The sequence below is a fragment of the Lygodium microphyllum genome, chromosome 4, assembly GCF_053477565.2.
Source record: "Lygodium microphyllum isolate KBCC chromosome 4, Lygodium_microphyllum_v1.1.10, whole genome shotgun sequence".
Taxonomy (NCBI): domain Eukaryota; kingdom Viridiplantae; phylum Streptophyta; class Polypodiopsida; order Schizaeales; family Lygodiaceae; genus Lygodium; species Lygodium microphyllum.
The window spans coordinates 117069555-117084707 of NC_141138.1; the positions used below are offsets into that span (position 1 = coordinate 117069555).

General features: G+C 41.8%; 1 protein-coding gene across 1 annotated transcript; it reads left to right on the forward strand.

Moving 5' to 3' along the window:
- Positions 1-13648: 13648 nt before the first annotated feature.
- LOC148037519 (18.1 kDa class I heat shock protein-like) lies at positions 13649-14095 on the forward strand. Its single transcript, XM_087677117.1, has one exon. It carries the CDS (start codon positions 13649-13651, stop codon positions 14093-14095), a length of 447 nt encoding a protein of 148 aa, XP_087533243.1.
- Positions 14096-15153: the final 1058 nt, after the last annotated feature.

Genomic DNA, 15153 nt, shown 5'->3' on the forward strand with positions numbered 1-15153 from the left:
TTCTTTCCTTGAGTTTGCAATCTATTGGCCTCTATCTCATCTATTAGTACTCGACGATGTATAATTCTCCAAGATGAATAAATTGGATCTAGTTGGATGGTAAGTTTGTACTTGCATGTGATTGCATCTGTATTACTTGCAGAGATATTGCTAAAGATTTTAGCAAATCAACGATCACAATGATAAGAAAGTGAGCACAAAGAAGAGAATGGAGAAAGAGCATGGATAAAGAGTGTGTGAAAAGAATACGCGAGTGTAGACAAACCGCGATATAGGTGGACATTTCTCAAAAATACAAATTCTCCCAAGTTCCAAGGTAAAAAACGGCCAAAAAAGCGACCCTGACATAAATTAAAGATGAGGGACAATTAATGGTTGATCTCTTTAATGAATTCAATATTCTCTCATTAATCACATCTGAGTAACCAAATTTGGCATTTTCATTCTTCCAAAATCTCAACTAATTAGCAACTTAATCATTTTCTTACAAGTGTCTTTTTTGAAGATTTTTTTGCCCTAATGCAAAGATATGCCATTCATGTTGTGGATCTGATCAATTTTAAGTTCTCATTGGGGTACATACATGTGGTTGTAAATTTCTAGGCTGAATGAGGATGCGATTATGGTCACAAACCTCAAGGAATATTTGTTCCATATAAGTAGCTTGTGTTCATGTGATGAGCAAGAATTTATTGATAGGTTCATTGACAAGGAGAAAAGGTCTATTCAAAAAGCATGGGCCTTGGAAGCAAGCACAGAAAGAATAGTGTTGTATCCTCTTACCCAATCCATCCTTGGCCATATGGATATACTTTTGTTTTGTGACTTATGTCTCTAGTAAATTTTGGTTCCTCCTTTCTTATTTTTAGGGTAAGTGGAAGGTTGATTTTGAAATGGCATGCAAGAAGATCCCTTCCAATCTTCCAAAGGATGAGATTGAAGCAAATGTGAATTTGGCAAGAAAGGCCGTCACCAAAACTTATAATAGCAAAGTGTCCTCTTTCTTCTCTTGAGTCTGATCTCTATGGATTGAGAAAGACTTTAGACCCACCCTACAACATTTGTGGCAACTGAAATGGGTGTTGAAGCTATTGTTTCATTGGTGTGTACTGGGCATATCTTGGGAAACATAGGGCCTAGTGGGAGTGTTAGGCTCCCACTCGAGGTTGGTTGTCGATCCTATTGTAGAAGGAGAGGTAGTAGGGGCCAAAGAAGAGGAAGCACCTACCCTAGGAAAAGTGGTTGGTTGGCGAGGAAGGGAAAACCAACGATAGCTATATCGAAGGTTGGGACTACATATCTACATCTAATCATCATAATAAGCTAGTAGAGGCAACAAATAGGAATAAGGATCCACCAGTGTAGCTTGGAATCTCTACACTGCCTTGTCCCAAACTTCACATATCTTTGCTTGGAAGGACTCCTCCAACTCCTACAAGGTATTGGAAGAGATGGGCATAGATGTGCCTTCATTAGTGGCTGCTACCACCTATCCATGTAGGAAGATGGATTGTGTTTATGCTTGCTAAAGCTACTCCTAGATGGAATCCACAAAGTTCAGTTGAGCCTCTTGATAGGCCAAATGGCTCTATCATTTCTCTCGGAGTTCCACATACTATTGATGTTGCATTCTCCTAACACACATGCGCCATTTCTATCCTAAGAGTGTGAACTTATTGCTAAACTTGTTGATGTTGAGGAATTCCTACTACCACATAGCTGCGGCAACATTGTGAGATTTTGGGTAGAATCCTATCAGGATGTAAACACCAATAGAGGAAAGCATAGGTAGAGAGTGCAATCTCGGCTGGGGTTGAGATAGGGAGAATGGTAGTCCCAATAACAATTGTGGCAATCTGACTAGCCATCCATGAAGATTCCTTCCGGCTATGTTTTTGGCCACAAGAGGTCTACAACAGTGGAGCACAATGGGACTTGAAGTTGAGCTTGCTCTGGTTAGAGTGAAAGGCTTCTAATATAGAAGTGGGCTAAGGGGAAAATAGAGTTTCTTCTACGGCCACAAGCTACTCCTTGTTGGCTTCATTTTTGGAGCATCTGATAGATTGAGCCATGACTTCAAGCCTAAACTGCATTGGGTTGTCCATTTGGCTGGGCATGTGAACTAACATGTGGAGGAGAAGGGTGAAGGATACTGAAATCATTAATGGGACTAGGGCATGGAGGATCTATAGGGGTAGCAAGGGGAAAAAGGAAAGTGAAAATGGCCACACATGATCCTCAAGGATTTCACATCTGAAGGAGAGGTCACCACTTGCTTGCATCCACATTAAGTCTTTTCAGAAAGACTTCTACCCAAGCTATGGATGGAGTGTTGGGCATGAAGAATATATATTCAACTTTGTGGGACATATTGAAGGCCTTAGCCTACAAGTACAGTGCTTCCAAGAAAAATTAATACCTCTTATTTTGATTTGCGGTTGCCCACTACGCTACCAAGGTGATTCTCATTTTTTTTGGCAAGCCCAAAGATAACTTCCATGTTGGGGCTAGGGAGTTGAGAAGGGGCCTCTAACACATTATCCATGGGGAGGAGTAACTGCTCCTACATGCAATGGGGAGTGAGGTCATATTGATACCCTACCACTTCAACCTATGAGTCATGATACAATTTCCAAAGGATTGATTGAGCCGTGGGATAGACATGGATGCTCTCTTAGGACAAAGCTAGTGAAGCATCAAGGTGCAAGTGGTGCCCACAAGGCTTAACAATCTCCTTGCACTAAGTTAGTAATGGTGTTAACCTATCAAGCCAAACATAGGAGATAAACATGGATGACAGTAGCAAGAAGCTATCAATGAAGAAGAACGGGAAACAAACAAAGTGCATCAAGAGCACAAAATGGTGATGATAGGAATAGAAGGTAGAATAGGGCAAAAGATAATAAGAAAGTTTCTTTCGAGGGCCATTGATGCATGGAGATTTAGGTGTTTGAATGTGGCCAATGCATGTGTGCCACGTTAGCAAAATTATGAAGTCTACGAAAAACCATAAGTGCTATGCACTTCTTGATACATTGTACCGCCACATCGGTGAACCATGCCGGCAAACATTCCCAAGAATGTGCAACACAATGGATGGGGAATTCTAGAGGCATGGATTGCATAATAGCAACCACCTTGCAAGGGTCCATAGCAATCCCATCTCCTAAAATGGCATAGCGCAACAAAACACCATCTTTTATAGCAAAAACATGCTTCATGGGTTAAAACTAAGACTTACTTCTCAGTATCTAGTGAAGCATAGCCAAAGATGATGCAAATGTAGGAGTGCTATGCCAAAGGCACTTAATTCATCCAAAAATATTCTCATGAATTCAGTTAAGTAGGGCCCGAAGTTTTTTTGCAACTTATGCATAGTAAATGTTTCAACATTTCTTGTAATTGGTGTCCAAGCACAATTGCCACATCAATGACAACCGACATACTCAAAACTGACACATGCACGGACACTGACATCACTTTTGACATTCAGCACCTAGGTTGTAGAGTGTTACATGTTCATAGCACAGAGATCAAACACCGAAGTGTACTTAAGACTCGATCCAAAATATAGTTTTGAAGTAAGAATCAATACAACAGTTACAGACCGGAACGGTCACAACACAGATTCTTGAGAACCAAAGAGTACTAAACATTTGCAAGATGAGTAAATGTTTCAAAAATTCCTATAATCGGTGTCCAAGTACAATTGCCACATCAATGACAACTGACATACTCAAAACTGACACACACACGGACACTGACATCACTTTTAACATTCAACACCTAGGTTGTAGAGTGTTACATGTTCATAGCACAAAGATAAAAAACGGAAGTGTACTCAAGACTCGATCCAAAATATAGTTTTGAAGTAAGAATCAATACAACAGTTAGGGACCAGAGCGGTCTCAACACAGATTCTTGAGAACAAAAGAGTACTAAACAACAACAAGAATACAAGACCAAAGTAATACTACTATCGAATGCAATGATTGGGGAAAGTACAATGCAAGCTCTACTATTAGAGAGAGCACTCAGGATGCCAATCAAAGAAGACTAGCATAAAAGACTCAAGAAGGATATGGCATGGGGCAACAAGATCCTTTATTGCTTGACCTCTATGACTATTTGTATGCTTGAACAACAATAATAGTGATTCACTGCCTTACTTTACTACTTCTGTACCCGTCAGCTCTTTATTGCTTCTGTACCCGTCAGCTCTTTAATGCACCATCCGGTGGCGGCTCCTAGCTTCAAAGCCCATTAATTGCTCCCACCTTTAACAGCGGCATGCATGGTAGACTCGGACCTACAAAGTTACTCACTTATGTTACTGGCATCCTCTATGTCAACCTAAAATTTGTCTAGTGGTAGAGCTAGGGCGCGATGGGCCAACAATGGAAGGGAAGGTAGTAGGGGTGAGGTGGGTTGGGATTGGGTGGAGCCAAGATCGAGGTCCTGCTTAGCCAAGAGGTGGATGGTGAAGTGGTGGGAGGGGATTGTATTGGAGGTGGTACTACTGCAGCCACAAGTCTATGTGAGTCTAGAGGGGAGGCTATGGAATATTGTGGTAGATGATCTTTGATGTGAGCTTCTCTAGGGAAATAGTCCTAAGTTAGATTTTTTACTTGAGTTTCTCAAAGAGGGTGATATTGGCTTGCTTGAGGCAATCCACTTACACTACCAAGTCTTGCTCTACTGATGCTATTGCTTGGTCAAGAATCCATTGATGAAGTTCAATGATTGATAGGCTATCTCCCAACTGAATTCAGGTGGGATGATGATGAGCTATTGGGACAAGTTGGCAAGGAGGGTCATGGATGCAAGAGATGTATTGTTAGGACTAGTGAGGGAAAAAGTAGGAATGAGAAGCTTGGTGTCATATGTAGTTTCCTCCTCCCTTGGGCATTTTTGGGCCGTCGATTGAGAAGGGTGAGTTTGGCCAAGAGGTTAGTGGTAGATTTGGACTTCTTGGGGGACCAGAGGTGGTGAGGCTCTTGTGATGTAGGACCTTGTTTAGCAGGTTGCTTGCTGAGGGGTTGGGAGACTGATTATCCTTATTGAGGACTTGGTGTTCACCACTCTATAGAGCGGTTGCTCCTATGATTTGAGTATTGAGATGACAAGCTCAACACATGCGGACATTAATGATGGACCGCCTGGTTAGATGGGTCCACACATCTACACTTAGCATGTCGGTGGTCATTATCACTCTCACATGGCCACTGACTCATTACTTATTATATTCAGGTTGTTACACCTATTTACAGCTGGCATAGTTATAGCGCCAGTCGACTAATGTAGTTGGTTATGCATTGTTTGACTTAGTGGGCTACTTTCCTTTATGTTGTATCTTATCTATACTTTGTGTACATTGTAAAGTGTGTGGAAGAAGAAGAAGAAGAAACCAGCAAGAAAACGTTTTGGCCTCCATCTCTCTTCTTATCTCTTGAGTGAGCTTCTCCTTATGCATTCTGTGTGTGTTCGACGCAGCATCTTGAGCAAGTCCCCCCACCACGCGATTCTTGACATGGTATCAAACCTGCATCACTGATTGAGGCTAGTTTTGAAGGCTAAAACAAAGGAGAGGAGCCAAGGATTCGAGAAAGCAAGCAACGGGTAAGAAGCTCTTTCATTCTCTACTTCTTCTCTTGGACAGCGCCTGTGGAGGCACCGAAAGCAAGGTAGGGCAAAAATTTCAAATTGCAGTGAGATTTGGTGTGTGCGAAGAGCACTATGTATTCTTCCAATTAGCCCTATAGGGCTGTCCCGCTGCTATTTTGGCCATCCGAGGTCATTTCAGGCCCCGTTTTAGACTCACAACGTTGCGGACAACAGTTTGAGGTATCCTACAATTTCAGGTGTGTCTGCCGTATACAGGTGCACAGGTTACAGATTTCAGATCTGTAAGTTCAAAGGTGTTTACCAACGAATAAACACAAGGTTTATCTGCAAACTGGTTGTGCAGATTGCATGTATTGTTGAGCAGACAGTGAAAAAGGCTGTCTAGTGTATTGCTGTGCACTACAGGTCGAGGATTGCAGAAGATTTGCTTGCTGTTTAGTATTAGTTTTGTGATAATGGCAGAGAGTAGTGGAAACCCCATCATTGAGAAGCTCGACAAGAACAACTACCCTTCATGGAAGTTCCATGTCATGAACTTCCTTATTGAAAAAGGCCTCTACGAGTTTGTTTCAAGTGAAGAAAAGGAGTCGGAGGTGAGTGATCCTCCAACTGCAGAAGAGACAAATGCACGGAAGGAATGGAATGCAAAAGACAAAAAGGTTATGTATTGGATGTCTGTAGTAATTGACAATAATATGCTGGGACATATTAGAAATGCAAAGAATTCATATGCAGATTGGACCATACTTGAAAGTATGTTTTCCGTAAATACAAAGGCACGAAAGATTCAACTCAAGCAAGAGTTGAATACATTGAAGAAAGGGAAGATGTCTATCAATGAGTATGCAAGCACTGAAGGTAAGGAGCATTGCAAGAGTGCCTTGGCAGTGATTGATGCAATGCTTGATGATGATGATTTGGTGTCGTCTACCTTGGGTGGACTTAACAATGAAAAGGCTTGGAAGTCTTTTGTAACTTCTGTATATGTCAGAAAGCCATTTCCAAATTTCGATGAGTTGGTCTCCCTTATGATCGTTGAAGAGATCAACATGCAAAGTGAGACATCTGACAAAACTGGTGAACATGTCCAAGCTTTCTACTCCATTTCAGGAAGGGGACGTGGCAGGTCCTCTTCAAGAGGCCGTGGTACAGGACGTGGTAGTGACAACCAACAAAACAAATTGAATCAACAATTTGGCGATATGTAGGTTGCAGGAGGTCGTGGTAACTTTAGAGGCAAGGGGAGCTTTAGAGGAAGTGTTGGATGGCAGAACAAAGGTTCTAACAACTCTGGTATTGTGTGTCGCTACTGTGGAAAAACAGGTCATATTGTAGCCCAATGTTATGCTAAGAAAGATGATATTTGTAGTGGTAAGTTGCAAGGAAACTATGCATCGTCTTCATGACAGAATGAAGAAAAAAATGAACATCTATTTGTTATGTAGCATATGTTGAATACTGTTATAGGAAAGGGAACACATGATGATGTTTGGTATGTTGATTCAAGTGCATCCAATCATATGACCAGCCATGCAGAATGGTTTGGAGAGATGCAGGATTTGCAAAATACAGGTTATGTGCAGAGGGGTGATGATTCATGCCACCCAATCTCACACATTGGAAAAGTTCCCTTGTCCTCGCATGATGGTAAGACAAAGAATCTTTTAGATGTATTACATGTGCCATCTATTATAAAGAACTTGGTGTTAGTCAGTCAGATGGTAGAGCAAGGGCTGCAAGTCAAATTTAATGCAAAGGGCTGCTTTGTAGAAAACTTCAATGACAAGTGTAGGTCGGTTGCAAAGGGAAGTAGAGTTGGACATATGTTTACTCTGGATGCTAGAATTCCTACTATGAATGCTGCTATGTATGCTAAAGGAAAAGGTGTTGTTGTAGATATTGAAATTTGGCACAAACTCATTGGACATGCAAATGTACAAAGGTTGAAATTAATGCAGTCCAAAGGGTTGGTTACAAGTTTACCTACATTTAGAATTGCAGAATTTCATAAGGTATGCGAAGCATGTCAGTTTGGTAAGCAGGCAAGACAACCCCTTTCACATGATAGAGATGTAAGCAGAAATATCCTTGATGTTGTGCATATACAGATATTTGGGGGCCTACACAAAATGTATCTCTTAGAGGCAGTTCATACTTTGTCACATTCATTGATGATTGTTCTAGAAAGCTGTGGGTATATTTTATGAAGGAAAAGAGTGAAGCGTTTGAGCACTTTAGAACTTTCAAGGCTGCAGTTGAAAGAGAAACATGTTTGAAAGTAAAGTGCTTGAGGTCAGATGGAGGGGAGAGTACCTCTCGAATGAGTTCAATGATTTTCTGAGGTCTCATGGGATAAAGAGACAATTCACATGCAGGTATACCCCATAGTAAAATGGTGTTGCAGAAAGAAAGAACAAGCATATTGTAGAAGTTGCACGGGCATTAATGGCTGAAAAGAATATGCCTAAACATTTTTTGTCTGAGGCTATCCATACTGTTGTCTACATTATGAATAGAACTCCCACAGCTAGAGTTCATGGGATGACTCTTGAAGAATGCTTTACTGGCAAGAAGCTTGATGTATCGCACTTGAAGGTATTTGGCTGTGTTGCATATGTTCATGTGCCAGATGAGCTACGGAAGAAGCTTGATCCAAAGGCAGAAAAATGTGTCTTTATTAGATACTCGTTAGAGCAGAAAGGGTATCGCTGTTATAACCATGTCACATGTAACTTCAGAGTGAGCAGGGATGTCATCTTTGATGAAATGAGCAGTTGGTATGCATCTAGTGGTGATGCATTGGATGATGATGATGATCATGACACTCATGTGCAGGATGAAAAACAAGAATCATGAACTCTTAGTGGACTAGAGACATCATCTGGTAGTGCATGATCTGGGAGACTAAGGAGTAGCTCTACATCTTCAGGTGCATCTAGTAGCACTACAGGTAAAGAAAAAGGAAAGAATAAAGTGTCAGATGACATTGATGCAGTTCTTGATGGAGACTCCAGTGGCTCAGAGAGCTTAGATAATGAGCTTGGTATTCCTTCTATCAGGACACCAGGTGTATAGAGAGCTCATAATAATGTAAAGGCTCCATTGAGTGATCCGGTGATACGCAGATCTAGTAGGGTCAGATACTCTGTCAAAAGATTTGGTTTTGAAGGTTATGCAGCTCACCATTATGCTTATATGGTGAAAGTGATTGAGGATGTTGAGCCCACGTGTTTTGAGGAGGCTGCTGGTCATGCTCATTGGGATGCAACAATGGATGAGGAGATGGCTGCATTAGAGGCCAATAACCCTACCACTTCAACCTATGAGTCATGATACAATTTCCAAAGGATTGATTGAGCCGTGGGATAGACATGAATGCTCTCCTAGGACAAAGCTAGTGAAGCATCAAGGTGCAAGTGGTGCCCACAAGGCTTAACAATCTCCTTGCACTAAGTTAGTAATGGTGTTAACCTATCAAGCCAAACATAGGAGATAAACATGGCTAACAGTAGCAAGACGCTATCAATGAAGAAGAACGGAAAACAAACAAAGTGCATCAAGAGCACAAAATGGTGGTGATAGGAATAGAAGATATAATAGGGCAAAAGATAATAAGTAAGTTTCTTTCGAGGGCCATTGATGCATGGAGATTTAGGTGTTTGAATGTGGCCAATGCATGTGTGCCACGTTAGCAAAATTATGAAGTCTACGAAAAACCATAAGTGCTACACACTTCTTGATACATTGTACCACCACATCGGTGAACCATGCCGGCAAACATTCCCAAGAATGTGCAACACAATGGATGGGGAATTCTAGAGGCATGGATTGCACAATAGCAACCACCTTGCAAGGGTCCATAGTAATCCCATCTCCTAAAATGGCATAGCGCAACAAAACACCATCTTTTATAGCAAAAACATGCTTCATGGGTTAAAACTAAGACTTACTTCTGAGTATCTAGTGAAGCATAGCCAAAGATGATGCAAAGGGAACACATGATGATGTTTGGTATGTTGATTCAGGTGCATCCAATCATATGACCAGCCATACAGAATGGTTTGGAGAGATGCAGGATTTTCAAAATATAGGTTATGTGCAGACGGCCGGTGATGATTCATGCCACCCAATCTCACACATTGGAAAAGTTCCCTTGTCCTTGCATGATGGTAAGACAAAGAGTCTTTTAGCTGTATTACATGTGCCATCTATTACAAAGAGCTTGGTGTTAGTCAGTCAGATGGTAGAGCAAGGGCTGCAAGTCAAATTTAATGCAAAGGGCTGCTTTGTAGAAGACTTCAATGACAAGTGTAGGTTGGTTGCAAAGGGAAGTAGAGTTGGACATATGTTTACTCTGGATGCTAGAATTCCTACTATGAATGCTGCTATGTATGCTAAAGGAAAAGGTGTTGTTGCAGATATTGAAATTTGGCACAAATGCATTGGACATGCAAATGTACAAAGGCTGAAATTAATGCAGTTCAAAGGGTTGGTTACAGGTTTGCCTACATTTAGAATTACAGAATTTCATAAGGTATGTGAAGCATGCCAGTTTGGTAAGCAGGCAAGACAACTCTTTTCACATGATAGAGATGTAAGCAGAAATATCCTTGATGTTGTGCATACATATATTTGGGGGCCTACACAAAATGTATATCTTAGAGGCAGTTTATACTTTGTCACATTCATTGATGATTGTTCTAGAAAGTTGTGGGTATATTTTATGAAGGAAAAGAGTGAAGCATTTGAGCACTTTAGAACTTTCAAGGCTGCAGTTGAAAGAGAAACATGTTTGAAAGTAAAGTGCTTGAGGTCAAATGGAGGGGAAGAGTACCTCTCGAATAAGTTCAGTGATTTTCTGAGGTCTCATGGGATAAAGAGACAATTCACATGCAGGTATACCCCATAGTAAAATGGTGTTGCAGAAAGAAAGAACAAGCATATTGTAGAAGTTGCACGGGCATTAATGGTTGAAAAGAATATGCCCAAACATTTTTGGTCTGAGGCTATCCATACTGCTGTCTACATTATGAATAGAACTCCCACAACTACAGTTCATGGGATGACTCTTGAAGAATGCTTTACTGGCAAGAAGCTTGATGTATCGCACTTGAAGGTATTTGGCTGTGTTGCATATGTTCATGTGCCAGATGAGCTACGGAAGAAGCTTGATCCAAAGGCAGAAAAATGTGTCTTTATTAGATACTCTTTAGAGCAAAAAGGGTATCGTTGTTATAACCCTATCACATGTAAGTTCAGAGTGAGTAGGGATGTCATCTTTGATGAAATGAGCAGTTGGTACGCATCTAGTGGTGATGCATTGGATGATGATGATGACCGTGACACTCATGTGCAGGCTGAAAAGCAAGAATCACGAACTCTTAGTGGACCAGAGACGTCATCTGATAGTCCATGGTCTGGGAGACTAAGGAGTAGCTCTACATCTTCAGGTGCATCTAGTAGCACTACAGGTAATGACAAAGGAAAGAATAAAGTGTCAGATGGCATTGATGCAGTTCTTGATGGAGACTCCAGTGGCTCAGAGAGCTTAGATAATGAGCTTGGTATTCCTTCTATCAGGACACCAGGTGTATAGAGAGCTCATAATAATGTAAAGGCTCCATTGAGTGATCCGGTGATACGCAGATCTAGTAGGGTCAGATACTCTGTTAAAAGATTTGGTTTTGAAGGTTATGCAGCTCACCATTATGCTTATATGGTGAAAGTGATTGAGGATGTTGAGCCCACATGTTTTGAGGAGGCTGCTAGTCATGCTCATTGGAATGCAGCAATGGATGAGGAGATGGCTGCATTAGAGGCCAATAAGACTTGGGATCTAGTATCATTGCCAAAGGGCAAGAAAGCTATTAGATGTAAGTGGGTTTATAAGATTAAGCACAATGCAGATGGTTCTATTAGTAGGTACAAAGCTAGGCTGGTTGCAAAAGGCTATGCCCAGACATATGGCATAGATTATGAAGAAACCTTCAGTCCAGTTGCTAGGATGGCAACTGTCAGATGTGTGATTGCTTTGGCAGCAGCCAAAGGTTGGAGGTTGCAGCAAATGGATGTGAAGAATACCTTCTTGCATGGTGATTTGCAAGAAGAAGTGTATATGGATCAACCAATAGGTTATGAAGATTTAGAGCATTCCACATGTGTGCAGGTTGAAGAATGCACTCTATGGGCTCAAGCAAGCACCTAGAGCATGGTCTGACAAGATCAGAGAGTATCTTGTCAATATTGGCTTTTATGTTTTTGATGCCAATCACTCACTTTATGTGAGAAAGGGAGATGCAGGTTTGGTCATCATAGTCATCTATGTGGATGACTTGATTATTACAGGTGATAGTGATAGTGGGATTGCTGAAGTTAAGGACTTTTTGAAAAAGAAGTTTGAGATGAAGGATTTAGGTGAGCTAAGGTACTTCCTTGGCATTGAGGTGATCAGATATAATGATGGTATATGGCTGTTCCAAAGATAGTATGGCTTGGATATGTTGTCCAAGTATAGTATGACAGCATGGAAACCACTTTCACTCCCGTTGGAGCAGAATGTAAAGTTGAGTGCTGATGTTGGGGATGAGATAGAAGACCCTACTATGTTCAGGAGGATAGTGGGGAGTTTGATCTACATGACCATTACAAGGCCAAACTTAAGCTACGCTGTTGGTCTTGTGAGTCAGTTTATGCAAGTACCTAGAAAGCCACATTTGGATGCAGTCAGATGCATATTGAGATATGTGAAGTCCGCATTACATTATGGACTTTTCTATGAGGCAGGTATAGATATATAGGTGTTTGGATACACATATGCAAATTGGGCTGGTAGTATGTCTAATAGAAGATCTGCTAGTAGATACATGTTCTCTCTTGGTAGTGCAGTAGTTACTTGGAGCAGCAAAAAGCAATCTACAATTGCTTTGTCGAGTACAGAGGCTGAGTATAGAGGTGCTGCTATTGCAGCATGTGAGGTAGTATGGATGCGAAAGTTATTGTCCGATTTAGATGTGCAAGTGGAAGGTCCAGTTGTCATTTATTGTGACAACATGAGCAGTATACAGTTGGCTAGGAACCCTGTGTTCCATGCCAGGAAAAAGCATATTAAGGTACACTACCACTTTGTGAGAGAGAAGGTACTAGCAGGTGAGATTGACTTGGTGTATATCAACACACAGGATCAGATAGCTGACATCTTCATGAAGGAATTGGGTACAGAGAAGCTTCAAAAGTTTCGAAGCTTACTTGGAGTTGCAGAGATGCAGTTGAGCTTGAGGGGGAGTGTTGAGATGACAAGCTCAACACATGTGGACATGAATGATGGACTGCCTGGTTAGATGGGTCCACACGTCTACACTTAACACGTCGGTGGTCATTATGGGTCTCACATGGCCATTGACTCATTACTTATTATATTCAAGTTGTTACACCTATTTACAGCTGGCATAGTTATAACACCAGCAGTTGGCTAGTGTAGTCGATTATGCATTGTTTGACTTAGTAGGCCACTTTCCTTTATGTTGTATCTTATCTATACTTTGTGTACATTGTAAAGCATGTGGAAGAAGAAGAAGAAACCAGCAAGAAAACGTTTTGGCCTCCATCTCTCTTCTTGTCTCTTGAGTGAGCTTCTCCTTGTGCATTTTGTGTGTGTTCGGCACAGCATCTTGAGCAAGTCCCCCCACCACGCGATTCTTAACATTGAGCACCTCGGTTCTCTCCATAGCATCCTGGGAAGGGTTGGTGGTGGGCTTGGTCGTTGCTCCTCGTGTCTTAGGATGAGGCTGAAAGGTATCTACCACTACTAATGAGGAAAGCTAGTGGGCCAGGTCAACAAGGGCGGGTGGAGGAAAGACAAGGGTGAAGTGTTGGCAACACATCACCTTGATGGTTTTGACAATGGATTCCCTATGAGATAAGTGCTTCACCTCTATAAAGGGACAATCCAGAAGCACATGCACCCAATAAATAGAAGTATCAAGGGAGAAGAAGAAAAGAGTAACTACTTTTCTCAAGATGTTGAATGCCTTGGCATATGAGTTATGACCTCGAGCAAGAATCTAAGGGCTTCAAGCTTGCTCTTGTGGTTGTCGACCGTGTTAGAACATGGTACTTTTGGGAGTTGGTTTCTTTTCCTAAGCACAGGAAGGAGATGCCCGAGGCCCACATCTTCCAGGCCGACCTGCCGGGGCTGAAGAAAGAGGAGATGAAGGTGCAGGTGGAGGGCGGGCGTGTGCTGTGCATTAGCGGCGAGTGCAGCAGGAAGGAGGAGAAGCAAGAGGGCGACAAGTGGCACCACGTGGAGCGGGCACACGGCAGCTTCCTGAGGCGCTTCCGCCTGCCCGACAACGCCAAGCCCGAGGAGCTGAGCGCCCGCGTGGAGAATGGGGTGCTCACCATCACCGTGCCCAAGCGCCAGACTCAGCAGCCCAACCAGCCCGCCATCACCGACGTGCCCATCTCCGGCTGAAGCCTATTCTCTACGACCCATCCCATATTGGTTGCAAATAAAACACCGTTTTCCATTCTGTAACGCTAACAACATGTGCAATGCAGTCCGGAAACTTCTTTGTAGTCCCATCCCAACAAAGGGGACAATAGCCCCCAAATTTTGTATTGCTTTTCCACCTTAATATACCAACACACATTTTCACACACTTCGTTTTCCCCTTCCTCTTTAATTTTGGGCTAGCGCCTTAGTGCTTCTTTCTTTCGGTAAAAGGGTTCCTACAATGCGCATTACGGGGTGAACAAGACTTGCGCAAGCAACATGAGTTGCACCAAGTAAGGCTCGAGAACCCCTCTTCGGACATCATATGCGAGTAGGTGGCAAGCTACACATTTGTGGTTGTCAATCGCCTATATCTCAACCTGTGCACATGCCCCTCGAATTCGACCATGAATGTTCAGCTAGCTAGCATACACCTCTATTAGTCCAAACGCAATCCATTTTCATTTGCTAAATGTACGTCGCTAGCCCATGTGCTTTGTGCGTAAGAGAGAAACAAAAATACAAAGTTGTAGTCTCCTTGTTGTGATTGTTCTCATGTATAATGTTGCCTATGTCTAATGCTCCTATGTAGAGTAAATGTGACAAGATTCGCCTTAATATCTATCCATTACATTTGTTTGAAATAATTGATACTCATTCACTATAATGTACCTACCTTGATACCTTAGATATTATGTATTGTTTAGTGATAAAAGTAATCAAACATTGACACTAGATCTTGAGTGAAAAACACAAAGATTGAAATTTGGGTGGTTGTACTGTATGCTCAATGTTAGGACCATTGGATACATCCTTATTTGTTCAAGGATTTTGACCTATCGAGCACATGATTGTTTCTCACCTAGCCTACTCACATACTTGATGAATCAAAAAATCTAGATACAAATAGAATGTAAACTTACCAACACTCACCACATTGTAGTCGTTGCATCACCTAGCTTGCTCCACACGTGTACTCCTTTGCTCTTGACCTTGCTTCTATTATTTCCCACAAATGAGAGGAGCTACCAAATATG